The 15,986-nt window shown below is 43.5% G+C and overlaps 1 protein-coding gene across 1 annotated transcript in view; it reads left to right on the forward strand.

Annotated features, from left to right (window-relative positions):
* The first annotated feature begins 367 nt into the window (after positions 1 to 367).
* Positions 368 to 15,986, forward strand: part of LSR (lipolysis stimulated lipoprotein receptor) — a 119,163-nt gene continuing 103,544 nt past the window's right edge. Inside the window, exon 1 of the mRNA XM_030213376.1 lies at positions 368 to 641. Within this exon, the coding sequence (XP_030069236.1) occupies positions 554 to 641 (88 nt within the window). The 5' untranslated portion in view covers positions 368 to 553. The remainder of the gene's footprint in view (positions 642 to 15,986) is intronic.

The raw sequence follows: 15,986 nt of genomic DNA on the forward strand, positions 1-15,986 counted from the left end.
AATTCCAACAGCAAAAGAACTTGAGGAATCAAAGAGGCACCGCCCCTCTCCCCACACACCCCAAATTCCTGTAGTTTTCAAGTTTCCTGTACCTGGGCGAGATCATTTAGAAGGGGGAACTGGCATCATTTATAAACCTATAAAAGTAATTCGATTCATTGCCAACTCCTGGATTTTTATTCCTGGATTTTCACTTATCTTACTGTAAACAAGAATAATTCAACCCAATCGCTCTGATACAGTAAAAAGTGCTATTTAGTTGAGGGGAGCCACACACCTCCGCTTCATTGTGAGAGGTGTAGTAAGTGGTACGCGCCGGCCGCTGCGCTTTCTCTCTAGTCCCTTAGGTCGTTAGTTTCCGATTGTTTCCCGCGTACACTAGTGGTGGTTTCTTCTTTTGTAGTGCTCTTTACCGGCGCGGAACCGATCGGGCTAACGGCCGTGGTATAGTTGCTGCCCTCGAAGTTAATAATTAAATTCTTCTACTGGTGCTTGCCAGGATTGCGTGCGCTTGGGTATTGGACTGAAGAGTCTTCCACGGAGGTGTGGGGGAATGGGCGCCCCCGGACACATCGCCCCCCTTCTCCGGTGGTCAGTGAGGAGGCGGTTGGCCCTGTTGTATCTCTGCTGCCTCTTGCCAGGTAAGAGCTGTGGGGCGGGTCGTCTGAGCCCGTGAGGGGTGACTGCGGGGCCTACGAGCGTTACAGTGAGGTGAGGGAGGGGCGCAGGCTCATAGCAGCGGGGGGGGGGGGGGGGGGGGGTGCAGGTGAAGGCCTAACTAGTGGATTTTTTTCTCCACCCCTCCCCCAATTTCTGGAGGTCTGAAGGATGGACTAACATTTCCGAGCGTTCACTAAAGAGACATTTAATGAAAGTATACGAGATAGCAAGGAGGTGCTCCTCGCTACCTATGATGTGCAACCGATTTCAGTAACTGCTGTGTGTTTGTTCAAGATGTGTCTTACTCTCCCAGAATATTGTGTAGTCACCTGTATTGAATAGGAGGTGGACCACGAATGAAAATGTGCCAGAAAAGCTGTTAAAGCTCTTACTAATCGGGTTTTTGATTACTGTTGATACATATCACAACAGAACAACCCCAAGAAGAAATATAAGGCATTTCTTCTTGGGGTTGTTCTGTTGTGATATGTATCAACAGTAATCAAAAACCCGATTAGTAAGAGCTTTAACAGCTTTTCTGGCACATTTTCATTCGTGGTCCACCTCCTGTTCAATACAGGTGACTACACAATATTCTGGGAGAGTAAGACACATCTTGAACAAACACACACACAGCAGTTACTGAAATCGGTTGCACATCATGGGTAGCGAGGAGCACCTCCTTGCTATCTCGTACACTTTCATTAAATGTCTCTTTAGTGAATGCTCTGAAATGCTATTCCATCCTTTAGACCTCCAGAAATTGGGGGAGGGGTGGAGAAAAAAATCCACTAGTGTTTCCTATATATATATATATACAGCGATGGGAGTGGGCATAGTGTTGTTTCATACTAAGATCCAGTATTACGGTATTAACGCCTTTTGGGGGAGTAATTTCAGCCCAGATGCAGAATAGATTCACAATGGTTTATAGTTGGGAGCTTGCACATGAATCATAGGCATTGTCACACAGTACAAATTACAATGCAAATATTGACTAGTTCTGTTGACGGGATTAAGCTTTTACTCAGTATGCTTCTGCGTTTCCTCCGCCAAACAAAATCTGTCTGGACACAAATCCTGAAAAATTGAACGGACCTGGGCTTGGAATTTATATGCAGGAATGCTGATTGAAGGGGGGCAGACTCAGGAAAGATGTCAGGAAGTATTTTTTCACGGAGAGGGTGGTGAACGCTTGGAATGCCCTCCCGCGGGAGGTGGTGGAGATGAAAACGGTAACGGAGTTCAAACATGCGTGGGATATGCATAGAGGAATCCTGTGCAGAAGGAATGGATCCTCAGAAGCTTAGCTGAAATTGGGTGGCGGAGCAGGTGGGGGAAAGAGGAGGTGGTGGTTGGGAAGCGAGGATAGGGGAGGGCAGACTTATATGGTCTGTACCAGAGCCGGTGCTGGGAGGCGGGACTGGTGACTGCTGGGCAGACTTATATGGTCTGTGCCCTGAAAAGGACAGGTACAAATTCAAGGTAAGGTATACACATATGAGTTTGTCTTGGGCAGACTGGATGGACCATGCAGGTCTTTTTCTGCCGTCATCTACTATGTTACTATGTTACTATGAATTGTCTCTCCTGAGGTGGTTTATGAAGAGGTGGTGGAGAGAAAATAACACGATAAAACGTTGTAAAGTTCCTGTTTGAGGAAAAAAAAATAAAGTTGGTGCCTGTGCTGAATGAAGTGGGATACTCATTAATCCTGAATTTGAGCTGTTACCTATGCCTTCCAAAAGGGCTTTCATAGTATGTGGCCCTTATAGTGTGTATGGTAGTAGTAGGTCACCTAAAGAGTGGGGAGGCCTTGGTAGTTGCAAAAATTATGTGGGGAAAGTAAACTGGTAGCATTAACATCACATTGCTGTGTGACTTTCACTTTGAATGAATGTACTGGACAAAATATGTACCTTTTGGGAATATGATAAAGATCTTGACCCATTTAATCTCGCATTTTCTGGCTGTTATAATCACTCAATCCCTGTTTGAGACTTGAATTGTTTAGAGGCGGACATTGTGATCCATGGTGGGTTGATGGGTTTGCTATTTTGTTCCCAAAATAATGGAAAAGATATGGTCATATCCAGTTTAAAGTTAGAGTAAAAGGTGTATATCTATAAAGGTGCCCAAATACCTTAACCTTTAGGCTTTTTTTTTGGGGGGGGGGGGGGATTTAGGTTAAGGGAGCTAATTTTGAGTGTCTTCAGAACCTTTGTTTAAGGAAGTCAAGTGATCTTGCAAAGATACCATGTCTAATTCCTGAGATAGGCGGTAGATTACTCTGAAAAGTAACTGGTTTGTTTTTTTCATTATATTCTAATTTTATTAAAACGGTGGATAAAGATTTGTTCTACTGTGTGCAGCTTTTAAAGTTATGAAAATACAATAAACAGCTTGCATTTTTCTGTTTGCTGAAGCACAAGGTAGGGTAGGGAGCAATTCATGGGAGAAGTTGATTTTTAGGTTGGATTGAATTTGCTAGGAGCCTTTGAAATGGCTGCTGTGAAATTCCAATTGCATGAAGCAGACATTGAACAAAGGTAACTGCCCTATTTACCCATAAAGCAGATGGTAAAAGCAAAGAGGAAAAGAAGAGGTACATATAAGTACATAAGTATTGCCACATTGGGAGAGACCGAAGGTCCATCAGGCCCAGCATCCTGTTTCAACAATGGCCAACGATCCCTAAACAGTACAGTACATTTTATGCTGCTTATCCTAGAAATAAGCAGTGGATTTTTCTTTTAGGTAGTACATGGAGAATGTGAAACAGCTCTGGATCTCCATTCTGCAAAACAACCTCTGGCCAGATCTAATTTATATGACTGTCATTTTTAAAAGGTTAAGCCACGTAGAAAGCAGTTATCAAACTTTTTTGTTTTTAAACTGTTGGCATTTGAAATTCTTTAATGTGTTCAGGAACAAGTTTCTTAACAGCAGTTGTAGTAATAGGATCACAATAACTATTGTGTTTAGTATAGGTAGATGGGACTTCCCATCGCCTTACACTCCTCAATTATGTACACCATATATTGGGGAATAAAGCAGATCTTGGCTTTTATTAATATTATATGGCCAATATTACATAAACTGACATTCAAAACTTCCACTGCATCATAGAAAAGAAAGTGTGCAAATACACAATATATATAATTTAAGACATATGGGGGGAAAAAGCCTCAAGGTGCTTGGATGATATACCGTATATTGTGTGATTGCACACTTTCGTATGATGCAGTGGAAGTTTTGAATTACAGTACATGTCATTGATCAGCCACCTCCACCTTTTATTGCATTTAGAGGATTCAATATTACATAAATACATAAGCATAGAATAGGGCTAAAAGAAATGCCTTCAGAAAATGGAAGAAGGAACCGTCTGAAAATAAGAAGCAGCATAAGGAGTGTCAAAGCAAATGCAAGGCACAGATAAAGAAGGCCAAGAGGGATTACGAAAAAAAGCATTAGAGGCAAAAAAGCATAGTAAAAATTTTTTTCGGTATATTAAATGCAGGAAGCCGGCAAAAGAATCGGTTGGGTCGCTGGATGACCGAGGGGTAAAAGGGGCGATCAAGGAAGACAAAGACGTAGTGGAGAGAGTGAATGAATTCTTTGCTTCAGTCTAGAGAGTTGCACGGGGACAGAAATCCTACCCATCCCCGCCCGTCCCTGCTGGAATCTTACCCGTCCCCACCCATCCCCGCTGGAATCTTACCCGTCCCCACCCATCCCCGCAAAAATTAAAACCATCCCAACCCGTCCCCACCCGTCCCCGCAAGAATTTAACCCATCCCCACCCATCCCCGTAAGAATTTAATAGTACATAAAAGAAAGTTCCAGTCAGCTCCCTTTCTGGATTTGAGCCACAGCACTGTAGGCAAGGAAGGAATAGAAGTTGAAACTTGGAACACTCTGGTGCGCACATGTAAGATTTGTCTCTGATTCACTGACAGTGTGTGCTGAGGATGAGTCCATTCACGCCACATGCACGCGCCAGTAGGTCAGGTGACATCTGATTCTCGTGCCTGTGTCAGAGCTGAGGTCTGTGCACCAGCCTGGGAGCAAAGAGGATTAACAGTAACATAGTAAGTGACAGCAAATAGACCTGAACGGTCCATCCACTCTGCCCAATAGTCACACTCATGATCAATTCATCATTAAATCAACGAGTGTGATATTATATACTTGATTATGGTCTTTCTTTCGTGTTTCTGGAACAAAGACCACAGGAGTCTATCTGGCCCCATCCTTATGTTCCAACTGCTGGAGTTGCCATCGAAGCCCACTCCAGCCTATTCATGTTCTCATTTGTGGCACACAGACCGTAAAAGTCTGTCCAGCACTGTCCTTATGTTCCAGCCACTGAAGTTGCTGTCTAAGCCCTTTCCAGCCCATCCTACACCAGATTGCCATGTATGAGACACAGACCATACAAGTCTGCCAGGTATCAGCTCTAGTTCATCACAGCCAGAGTCGCCATCTAAGTGTCACTTGACATATCCACACACACATGCAGCCATTTAAGGTTAGCTTTTATATAACTTCCATTTTCTAATTAGAGATCCTCTGTGTTCATCCCATGCCTTTTTGAATTCCGTCATCATTTGTGACTCTACCACCTCCTTAATGGAAGACTTTCCACATTTATGCTGTTAAAGCAAGGAAGAAGAGGAGGAAGAGACAGCACTCAAATAAATTGGTATTCGGTAGATGAGAGGCTGGTGCAGGTGCAGCTTACACTTCCACGGGAAGCCCACAGAACTGGTTCCATCCCCGCGGGAACCCCGCAGGAACTGCCTCCGTCCCCGCGGGAACCCCGCAGAAGTGCTTCCATCCCCGCGGGAACCCCGCAGGAACTGCCTCCGTCCCTGCGGGAATCCCGCGGGTTCCGCGGGATTCCCGCGGGGACGGAAGCCGTGCAGCTCTCTACTTCAGTCTTCACCGAGGAAGATTTTGGGTGGGATACCGGTGTCGGAAATGATATTTCAAGCGGACGAGTTGGAGAAACTTACTGACTTCACGGTAAACCTGGAAGACGTAATGGGGCAGTTCGGCAAACTGAAGAGTAGCAGATCTCCTGGACCGGATGGTATTCATCCTAGAGTACTGATATAACTGAAAAATGAGCTTGCGGAGCTACTGCTAGTGATATGCAATTTATCCTTAAAATCGAGCGTGGTACCGGAAGATTGGAGGGTGGCCAATGTAACGCCCATTTTTTAAAAAGGTTCCAGGGGAGATCCGGGAAATTATAGACCGGTGAATCTGACATCAGTGCCGGGGAAAATGGTAGAGGCTATTATTAAAAACAAAATTACAGCGCATATCCGAGGACATGGATTACTGAGACCGAGTCAGCATGGCTTTTGTGTGGGGAAATCTTGCCTGACCAATTTACTTCAGTTCTTTGAAGGAGTAAACAAACATGTGGACAAAGGGGAGCTGGTTGATATTGTGTATCTGTATTTTCAAAAGGCGTTTGACAAGGTACCTCATGAAAGGCTACAGAAGAAATTGGAGGGTTATGGGATAGGAGGAAATGTCCTATTGTGGATTAAAAACTGGTTGAAGGATAGGAAACAGAGAGTGGGGTTAAATGGGCAATATTCACAATGGAGAAGGGTAGTTAGTGGGGTTCCTCAGGGGTCTGTGCTAGGACCGCTGATTTTTAATATATTTATAAATGATTTAGAGATGGGAGTAACTAGTGAGGTAATTAAATTTGCTGATGACACAAAGTTATTCAAAGTCGTTAACTCGCAACAGGATTGTGAAAAATTACAGAAGGATCTTATGAGACTGGGAGACTGGGCGGCTAAATGGCAGATGACGTTTAATGTGAGCAAGTGCAAGGTGATGCATGTGGGAAAAAAGAACCCGAATTATAGCTACGTCATGCAAGGTTCAACGTTAGGAGTTACGGACCAAGAAAGAAATCTGGGTGTCATCGTCGATAATACACTGAAACCTTCTGCTCAGTGTGCTGCTGCGGCTGGGAAAGTGAATAGAATGTTGGGTATTATCAGGAAAGGTATGGAAAGCAGGTGTGAGGATGATGTTATGCTGTTATATCGCTCCATGGTGCGACTGCACCTTGAGTATTGTGTTCAATTCTGGTCGCCGCATCTCAAGAAAGATATAGTGAAATTGGAAAAGGTGCAGTGAAGGACGACTAAAATGATAGCGGGGATGGGACGACTTCCATATGAAGAAAGACTAAGGAGGCTAGGGCTTTTCTGCTTGGAGAAGAGACAGCTGAGGGGAGACCTGATAGAGGTGTATTTAAAATAATGAGTGGAGTGGAACAGGTGGATGTGAAGCATCTGTTCACGTTTTCCAAAAATACTAGGACTAGGGGGCATACGATGAAACTACAGGGTAGTAAATTTAAATCAAATTGGAGAAAATTTTTCTTCACCCAACGCGTAATTAAACTCTGGAATTCATTGCCGGAGAACGTGGTAAAGGCAGTTAGCTTGGCAGAGTTTAAAAAGGGGTTAGACGATTTCCTAAAGGACAAGTCCATAAACCGCTACTAAATGGACTTGGGAAAAATCCACAATTCCGGGAATAACATGTATAGAATGTTTGTACATTTGGGAAGCTTGCCAGGTGCCCTTGGCCTGGATTGGCCGCTGTCGTGGACAGGATGCTGGGCTCGATGGACCCTTGGTCTTTTCCCAGTGTGGCATTACTTATGTACTTATCCTGTTTCCAACAGCAGCCAGTCCAGGTCACAAGTAATTGGCAAAGAGTAAAACAAGATTTTATGCTGCTTAACCCAGGAATAAGCAGTGAATTTTCCCAAGTTTACTTCAATAACGGTTTATGAACTTTTCTTTTAGGAACTTGGCAAACTATTTTTAAACCCTGGTAAGCTAACTGCCATTACCACATTTTTGTGACAATAAATTCCAGAGTTTAATTACACATTGAATGAAGAAAAATTTTCTCTTTGATTTGTTTTAAATTTACTATGTAGTAGCTTCATTATGTGCCCCTCTAGACCTTGTATTTTTGAAAGAGTAAACAAGAAATTCATGTGTACCCATTCCACATCACTCGGTATTTTATAGACTTGTGTCATATCTCCCCTCAGTTGTCTGTTCTCCATGTTGAAGAGCTCTAGCTGGTTTAGCCTTTCCTCATAGGGAAGTAGTTCCATCCCCTTTATCATTTTGGTAACCATTTTATGAATGCCTAGATTGTTGGTTGGGTCTTCCCCATTCCTAGCTTAGCCCACACCCTGGCCCCTTGCTGGGGATCGAACAACATAGTTAATGACTGGTTTGTACTGTATTTATTTACCTGAATGCACTAAGGACTGCCCAGTGTGCCTCACACTCCCAGCATACTGTTGGTGGATTTGCTAATTCTCTGTCAAAGGATGAAGCCTCATTTAGCTTCTTGCATATTTTGGTCTGTCTTGGCCTGGGGGCGGGGGCATTCTCTGTAATTACCAAGTTCAGCAGGCCGAATCTCATAATGTGATGAATGTGCTTTATCATGTCTGTGCAGGTCAGAGAAGGAGCTATCAATGAACCATGTGTTGGTCTAGCCCAGTGATGGCGAACCTTTCAGAGACCGAGTGCCCAAACAGCAACCCAAAATCGAATTATTTATCGCAAAGTGCCGGTACTCATTATGGGCGGGGTTACCACATATGACTCCACCCCTATGATAGCCACACCCCCTACACCAGCCATGGCGCATATAAACAGACGTCACTGAAAATATTATACTAGTATAGGAGGAAAAAATAACATGATTTTTTTTTCATTGTAAATCATTTCTGTAAGCTGTTACAGCTCCAGTATACCCAGTGCAAAATAAGACAGCAGATGTAAATTCTCAAATTGGACATATTCCAAACACTAAAATGAAAATAAAATGATTTTTTTTCTACCTTTGTTCTCTGGTGATTTTGTTTTTCTATCCATATTGGTCCAGTCTCTGATTCTGCTGCTGTCTGTTCTCTTAAATCCGTTTCCAGGGCTTCCTTTCCATTTATTTCTTTACTTTCCTTCTTTCTTCTTCATTTCTTGCCCTCCATCCATGTCCAGCAACCCTCCTCTCCCCCCTGCCCTCCCTCCCAGCACCAGGCCTGCCTCCCTCCCACCCAGCAGCAGCACCCAGCAGCACCAGGCCTGCCGCCCTCCCACCCAGCACCCAACATCAGGCCTCCCTCCCACCCAGCAGCTTCAGAGACAGAAGAGAAGGCCGAAGGCGCGCTGATCGAAGAACATGCGCTTCGCTGCCGCTGCACACTGCCTTAACCCTGAGGATGGTATACTTTTTAAATTTCACAGGAGAAGGGGGGTTCCTGGTGCTGGGAGGGAGGACAGGCGGGCAGCCCTGATGCTTGTTAGGTTGGAGGGAGGGCAGGAGGTGGCGAACTGGTGTTCAGAGGGAGGGAGCGTGGGCGGACCAGCGACGGCGCGCGTGCCAAGGGAAAGGGCTCTGCGTGCCCTCTCTGGCACGCGTGCCATTGGTTCGCCATCACCGGTCTAGTCTGATCATTGGTCACATCCATTCCTCCTCTGAAAGCCCTTATCCTTGGGACTTTGCTGTAACCCAGGCTGGGGATCCTGAGTCATTGACAAGGCCATTTCTAGACCATTGCTGCCCCCACAAAAAGGGGTCTCCTCGTTATTGGCAAGATCATTGGTTGGACCTTTCTACTTCTTGCTAAATCCAACTTCCAGACTCCAGCTGGAGGGCCTACCTAATTTGCCAGTCAAAGATTCTCCTCTCATGGTGCAACCCCCTCTCTGGGGCAAGGTCTGGGAGGTATTTTTATTTGGATACTTTCTTTACTGCCGTTCATTAAAAAAGAAAATCAAGGCCATTTACAAAAATGTACAGAATATGAAGTGAGAGGAAATTAGAGAATAAAGAGAAAAGAAATTGTAATTTCCATAGTGGTATAGAGCAGAGGGGATAGCTTACAATTTTCACTAGTGGGAAGGTCAGAGAGAAAAATGAAACAAGGGATTGAGGAGGAGGTTAGAATCTGACCTTGCTGGTTGATACACTCCTGAATGCATTAGAGAGAGAGTGTGGAGGGCAGGTTTTTTTTTTTTTTTTTTTTGTATCCATATTTTTATTGAAAGTTTTTTTTTCAAATACATAATACAGCAAATACAGGCCATGAATACAATTTAATCAGCCAGAAAATCAAGAAGCCTGCCTTATACATAAAAAAAACAAACTAATTAAAGCAAAACAACTATCGACCTGTAAGAGTGGATTCAAATCTCCTCACTTGTCACCATATCATGAGGGTCATCTGCGAGGAGGTACTTGTGTCAACCCCTGCACATACCCAATGCGGCAGCCTATAGTGGAGGGCAGTTTTGAACTGCATATACTGGTAGTTATAATATATGTAAACCGCTTTGGTTGTAGCCAGAAAGGCAGTATATCAAATCCCTCACCTTTTAGATTCAGCATGTAGGGTAGAAGTCACCACTTACGTAGAATTTTGTATAGATTCAGAAACTGCAACCCACTTTGAGCTGGTGCACATAGTTTCTGAGATATTGTAAAATAAAATGGGATTCTATTTCAGTCTTGTGCAACAAAATACCACTTTCAGCAAACCACTGTGCCAAAGATATTAAAGGAAGAGCTTTCATATTTTATCTGTTAGTAGCACTGGTTAAAATAAGCAGTGTTTAATTTTGTGAAGCTGGAAGCTACAGTTTTCCTGATATTTCTCACAGAGAATTGTCAGTCCGTAAGTGAGTCCACTTCAGAATCAATTTTCATCATTTGAAAGTGCAAGAAAAATCCTTTCATTTGATGCCAGTTTGATTTTTCTGCTCAGGTTTTATATGTTATTCTTATGAGCCAAAAGTCATGTGTATCATGAGTAACTTTAAAAATTCTAGTATTTGTTGCTTAAATTACGTGAACTTAGATGCAATTTTATGATATTTAGTTATAATTTAACTCTTCTAAAATATAAATCAGTAAAGTTCTCTCCCAGACCACTTTTTCAAAAAAGGTCCAAAATTATTTTCTTAATTTGCACAGATCTGTAGGTCTGGCTACAGACTTTCAGTTACTTCTAAATAATTGTCGGGTAAACTATATTTAAAGTTTCTAAAGGTAAACCAGTGTTTTAAACATAGAATTCAAGAGGAAAGAAATTACTAGTATCTTTGGATTTGGTTTGACAAATAGGTCATGTCAACTAAGTTTCCACCCAATGAGAGCTTGACAGTTATGAAATTCTGACCAATGAGAATAAGTGGACACATTTATCTATTAGGATTTATTTACTGCCCTTTTTGAAGGAATTCACTCAAGGTGGTGTACAGTAAGAATAGATGAAACATGAGCAATTGGCAATTACAGTAGTAAAAATCCTATTTAATAATTTGCACCTCCGTCTGGATGCCTGGGTTCGTAACACAGTTCCCATTGGTCCGCCCTGGGGATGACGTCACAGGGCGGACCAATGGGAAGGGAATCTAGCACCAGCCACCGGAGGTGAGTAAAGAATCGCGCCCCCCCCCCCCCCCCCCCCCCAGAGTTCCATGACCCCCTACCTCCACTCCCGTCTGTCCGAGTTCCACAGGCCCAATCCCGTCCGAGTTCTACGGCCCCCCTCTCCAATTTCCACCGCCCAGCGTCTCCCTCCCTCTCTGTGGCCTCCGAGTGCAAGCTGGACGTGTGCTGCTGTCTCTGCCCTTCGTAAGTGCCGGATGTTCTTTAAAACTTTTTACCTCCTGCTGGGACGGCAACAGTGAAGTCCAGCACGCACGGACGCTGCTTCAGACTGCCTTCGTTTTCGCTTCTGTTTCAGCTGTGCCTCTGGTCCCGCCCTCATTTCCTGTTTGCGGAACAGGAGAGGGGGGGGAGGGAGCCTTGGGACGAGAGGGGGGGTCCTGCTACTGTAAGGGGCGGCTGGAACGCGGAGGTGAGGGAGAGAGGCAGGTAGGGGGCATGGAACTCTGAGGGGAAGGGGCTCAAACCCGGAGGACGAACGGGGTGTGAAGCTCCAAAGACAGGGGTGCAGGGAACTCCTGGGGGGGGGGGTGAGGGGGAGTTGGGGTGAGGGGGAGAGAGCCCTTGCTAGCGCCCGTTTCATTTCACACAGAAACGGGCCTCTTTTACTAGTGCTCAAATAATACAAAGTATGGCATAGTATACTACTTACAATGTCAACATAATATGTAATAGAACATTTTAATTGATAGTGAAGGGTAAAGCAAAGGTGTTACATATAGATAGGTAAGAGAGTAAGAAGAGTTAGAAATTAAGGTGACTGATTTAAAGAAAGTTCCACATGAGGTCAGAGGGATGGTTAAATATTCTCAGCTAGGGGTATGAGTGAATAAACTTGTGCTGCTGCAGTATGTGCATCCAGAGTCACTCGTGTGTTTGAGTGAGACTAACAAGTTAGTTACTTCCATTAAAGGTCTGGTTGAAGAGCCAAGCTTTCACCAGCTTCCTTAAGTAGAGATAGTCTTGTGTTAAGCGCAGCCTTTTAGGCAGTGCATTCCAGAGTGTGCGGGCTACTCCGGAGAAGGCTCTCTTGTGAGTATCACATCGTGTAATGTCTTTTGGAGAGGGTGTGGTTAGTGATAGTCCTTGAGAGGACCTTAGTGTCCTTGGCGGCGTGTAGAGAATCATCCTATTCTTCATGTACTCGGGGCCATGTCCTTTGAGGGCCTTGAAGATCAGACATAGAGTTTTAAATTTAGTCCTCTATTGTACTGGTAGCCAATGAAGTTATTGCAAAAAGTGGTGTGATGTGGTCACGTTGCTTGCAACCTTCCTGCTGCATTCTGAATCAACCAGAACTGGTGCAGGCCCTTTGTAGACAAACCATTGTATAGTACATTGCAGTAATCCAGTCTTGATGTTATCCCAGTTGTGACATGTCATGGTAAGATTTACCTTCTCGATGAGGAGAGATATGATTGATGTCTACAAAATCCTGAGTGGTGTAGAATGAGTAGAAGTAAATAGGTTTTTTACGCTTTCAAAAAGTACAAAGACTAGGGGACACTCAAGAAAGTAACACAGAAATACTTTAAAACAGGAAGAAATATTTTTTCACTCAACGACTAGTTAAGCTCTGGAACTTTTTGCCGGAGGATATGGTAACAGCGGTTAGCATATCTGAGTTTTTAAAAAGTTTGGACAAATTCATGGAGGAAAAATCCACAGTTTGCTATTGAGACAGACAGGGAGATGCAGCTGCTTGCTCCAGGATTGGTAGCATGGAATGCTGCTAATAATTGGGTTACTGCCAGGCTTGTGACCTGGCTTGCCCACTGTTTGGAAACGGGATATTGGGCTAGATGGACCATTGGTCTGACCCAGTATGGCTACTCTTATGTTCTCTTATGATGTAAGGAGAGAGGCAGCATAGTGGAGGAGTGGCCTAGTGGTTAGGGTGGTGGAGTTTGGTCCTGGGGAACTGAGTTCGATTCCCGGCACAGGCAGCTCCTTGTGACTCTGGGCAAGTCACTTAACCCTCCATTGCCCCATGTAAGCCGCATTGAGCCTGCCATGAGTGGGAAAGCGCGGGGTACAAATGTAATAAAAATAAAATAAATAAAAAATGTCGCAAATAATAGAAGCAGCTCTTGAAGGTTGCTTGAATTTGGGGAATCGGAGTAAGTGTTGAATCTAACTGACTTGTGATTTGAGGGGGAGTTCGTACTTCCCAAAATGGATTTTGATGTCGGGTATGTATCCACTTGTGTCAGGGACCCAGAGAAGCTCGGATTTACTTGGGTTCAGGCAAAGTTTGTTGTGCTTAGCCCATTCTTGAATTGATGTTAGACAGGTAATCCAGTTTATTCAAGGCTGTAGGTAAGTCAGGCTCAATGGGTATGAGTACCTGCACATCATCCGCATAGATGTAGAACTGAGTGTTCATTGACCGGATCAGCTCAGCTAGTGGCTTGAGGTAGATATTGACACATTACATTTCAGTTAGACTCCATATTGACTCTGTTCAACAGTGATTTGTTGTACAATATGTTAGAAATCAATGCACTGAAGTTGCTTGACTGTGATCTGTGGACAATTTTTTAAAATAAATTTTAATGTGATTTTTTAAACTCTTTGGACTTGTAGTAACAATATGGCTAAGAAATTAGGGTTTTGCTCTATTGGAATTATTGTAAGGACAATTGTCACCAGAAAACATCTGGTGGCATCTTTCCTGAATCTGCCCTGGAAAGAGACTTTCTCTGTGAAGATTGATGGTGAGCACATCCATAAGCAGTCACAAGTTGGGTATCCACAAGGTGATTAAAAATAAAACTTTGGAGTTTTTTTTTTTTAAGACTGCATAAGGGAGATTTTTATTCCAATGACATTAACTTCACCCCAAAAGATCTCGCCACTTATGAAAACGTGTGTGTGGTGTTGGGGGGGGCAGCGGTTCTGAGGCTTTTTCGTCCTGCAGCAAAGACACTCCATTGCTTTTAAGTACTGGAGTGAGTTGGTGTGATTTTAAAGTCTTTCAATCTCTATATACACTTGAATTATTGCAAGAAAAACTGTTGTCAGCCATCAGTGAAGCAAAGTTAGACTACAAATCACTGACGTCTTTAGTCGTATGTAATATAGAATCACAAGACTGTATGATTCATTGGAGCCAGATCTTTCCAGGCAAAGTTGCACAGTGTTTTGACTTGGAAGAAGGTGACAACTATTGTTCAAGCAGTTGTGCCACATAGATCACACAACAATATTCACAAGAGGAAAGTCTGTTGAGAATGTCGACATACTCTGATCTCGCTGTGTGCATCACTACACAGTTGCAGCTCAAGCTGCCTTCTCAAGTGCAGTAAATACAGTTTGAAAGTGGACACAGCCTTAATTCTGCTTAACGCCTCTGAGAACTACTCATTTGTCCAGGATGCCATTCAGGGGTTTTATTGGAAAATCAGGCAAGCAACAATTCATCCTGTTATTTACCACATGTCGAATGAGGTCCTTGAATTCATTTCCATGTGTGTCATCGGTGATTGAAAGCAGCATGATTGTGTGTGTGTGTGCGTTTCAGAAGGCATTCATTCAACATCTGAAAGAGGTGCTGCCTAATATTACACCCATTAAATACTTAGTGTTGGTGCTTCAGCTCAGTACAAGAATTATAAGAACTTTACGAATCTATGCATGCACCAGGAAGATTTTAACTTGTCAGCAGAATGGCATTTTTTTCACCACGAGCCACAGAAACTGTGTGAGATGGCATTGGTGGCACTGTGAAGCATCTTGCCACAAGAAACAGTCTACAACATGCCACCAGTCAACATATTTTGACACCTGATCTGTTCAAGTGAGCATAATGAATATAAAATTCCTTTTAGTCCTGCCAATGTTGATTCTGCTCATGAAATGTTGGACAATTTGATTTGCAACTTTAGAAATACCTGTCACATGAAGCCGCCACAGCTTCATCCTACTCAACAAGAGTGATCTCAAAATTGGAAGAATATCTGCAGGTGATGCAGCAACATAACAATGAAAAAAAGCATAGCATTTCTGTACAACAACTCGAGTGTGGTCAATATGTTGCTGTACCAGGATTTGTATATGGGAACCATAGTAGTAGTAGGCTTTTTCTTGCACTTTCTAATGATGTAAAGCCCATTTTTGTTTTTGTACTATCAGTCCCACATGATGAAAATTGCCTCAAGTGAATTCAGAGTAAGACCATTTTCAATGAGACATATCAGGAAAAATATAGCTTCCTGCTGCACAGAATTAACACACATTGCTCATTTCCTTGTCATCAAGCAGATGAAGCCATTACGTATGGGTTGTGTCTATCAACCAGCAGGGGGAAATATTCTCTATCTCCCCAAGCAGGGTGGCTGCAGCTTCTTCGAGCTCCATCAAAAATCTGCCTGGGGGTGGCTCCTGGCTTGCCAGTTGTTAGCCGGGGTGTTAGAGGCTATAGCAGCTTCACTTTGAAGGCACATAGGTCAGCCCTTTTCCTGCCTTAACCATGCCCCCGTGGATGTGGACAGATTAGCTTGCTTTTCCCTGTCCTTTCCCACTCAGTGGATGCAGGCACATTGGTTCGCCTTTCCCTGCCTTTCCCACTTATCTGAGCCTCTGGAGTGAATTTATTTACCTCTTTTGCCTCTGCTTTCCTCACAGCGTTAAAAAAAAAAAAAAAAAAGTCCATACTACATGATTCCCAATCAGGATTCCGGTCAAATCACAGCACAGAAACCGTATTAATTACCCTAATGACCAAATTTAAACAAATGATTGCAACCGGCACCAATATACTCCCCTTACAATTTGACATGTCAAGTGCCTTTGACATGTAG

This window comes from Microcaecilia unicolor, chromosome 8 (assembly GCF_901765095.1).
Source record: "Microcaecilia unicolor chromosome 8, aMicUni1.1, whole genome shotgun sequence".
Classification (NCBI taxonomy): domain Eukaryota; kingdom Metazoa; phylum Chordata; class Amphibia; order Gymnophiona; family Siphonopidae; genus Microcaecilia; species Microcaecilia unicolor.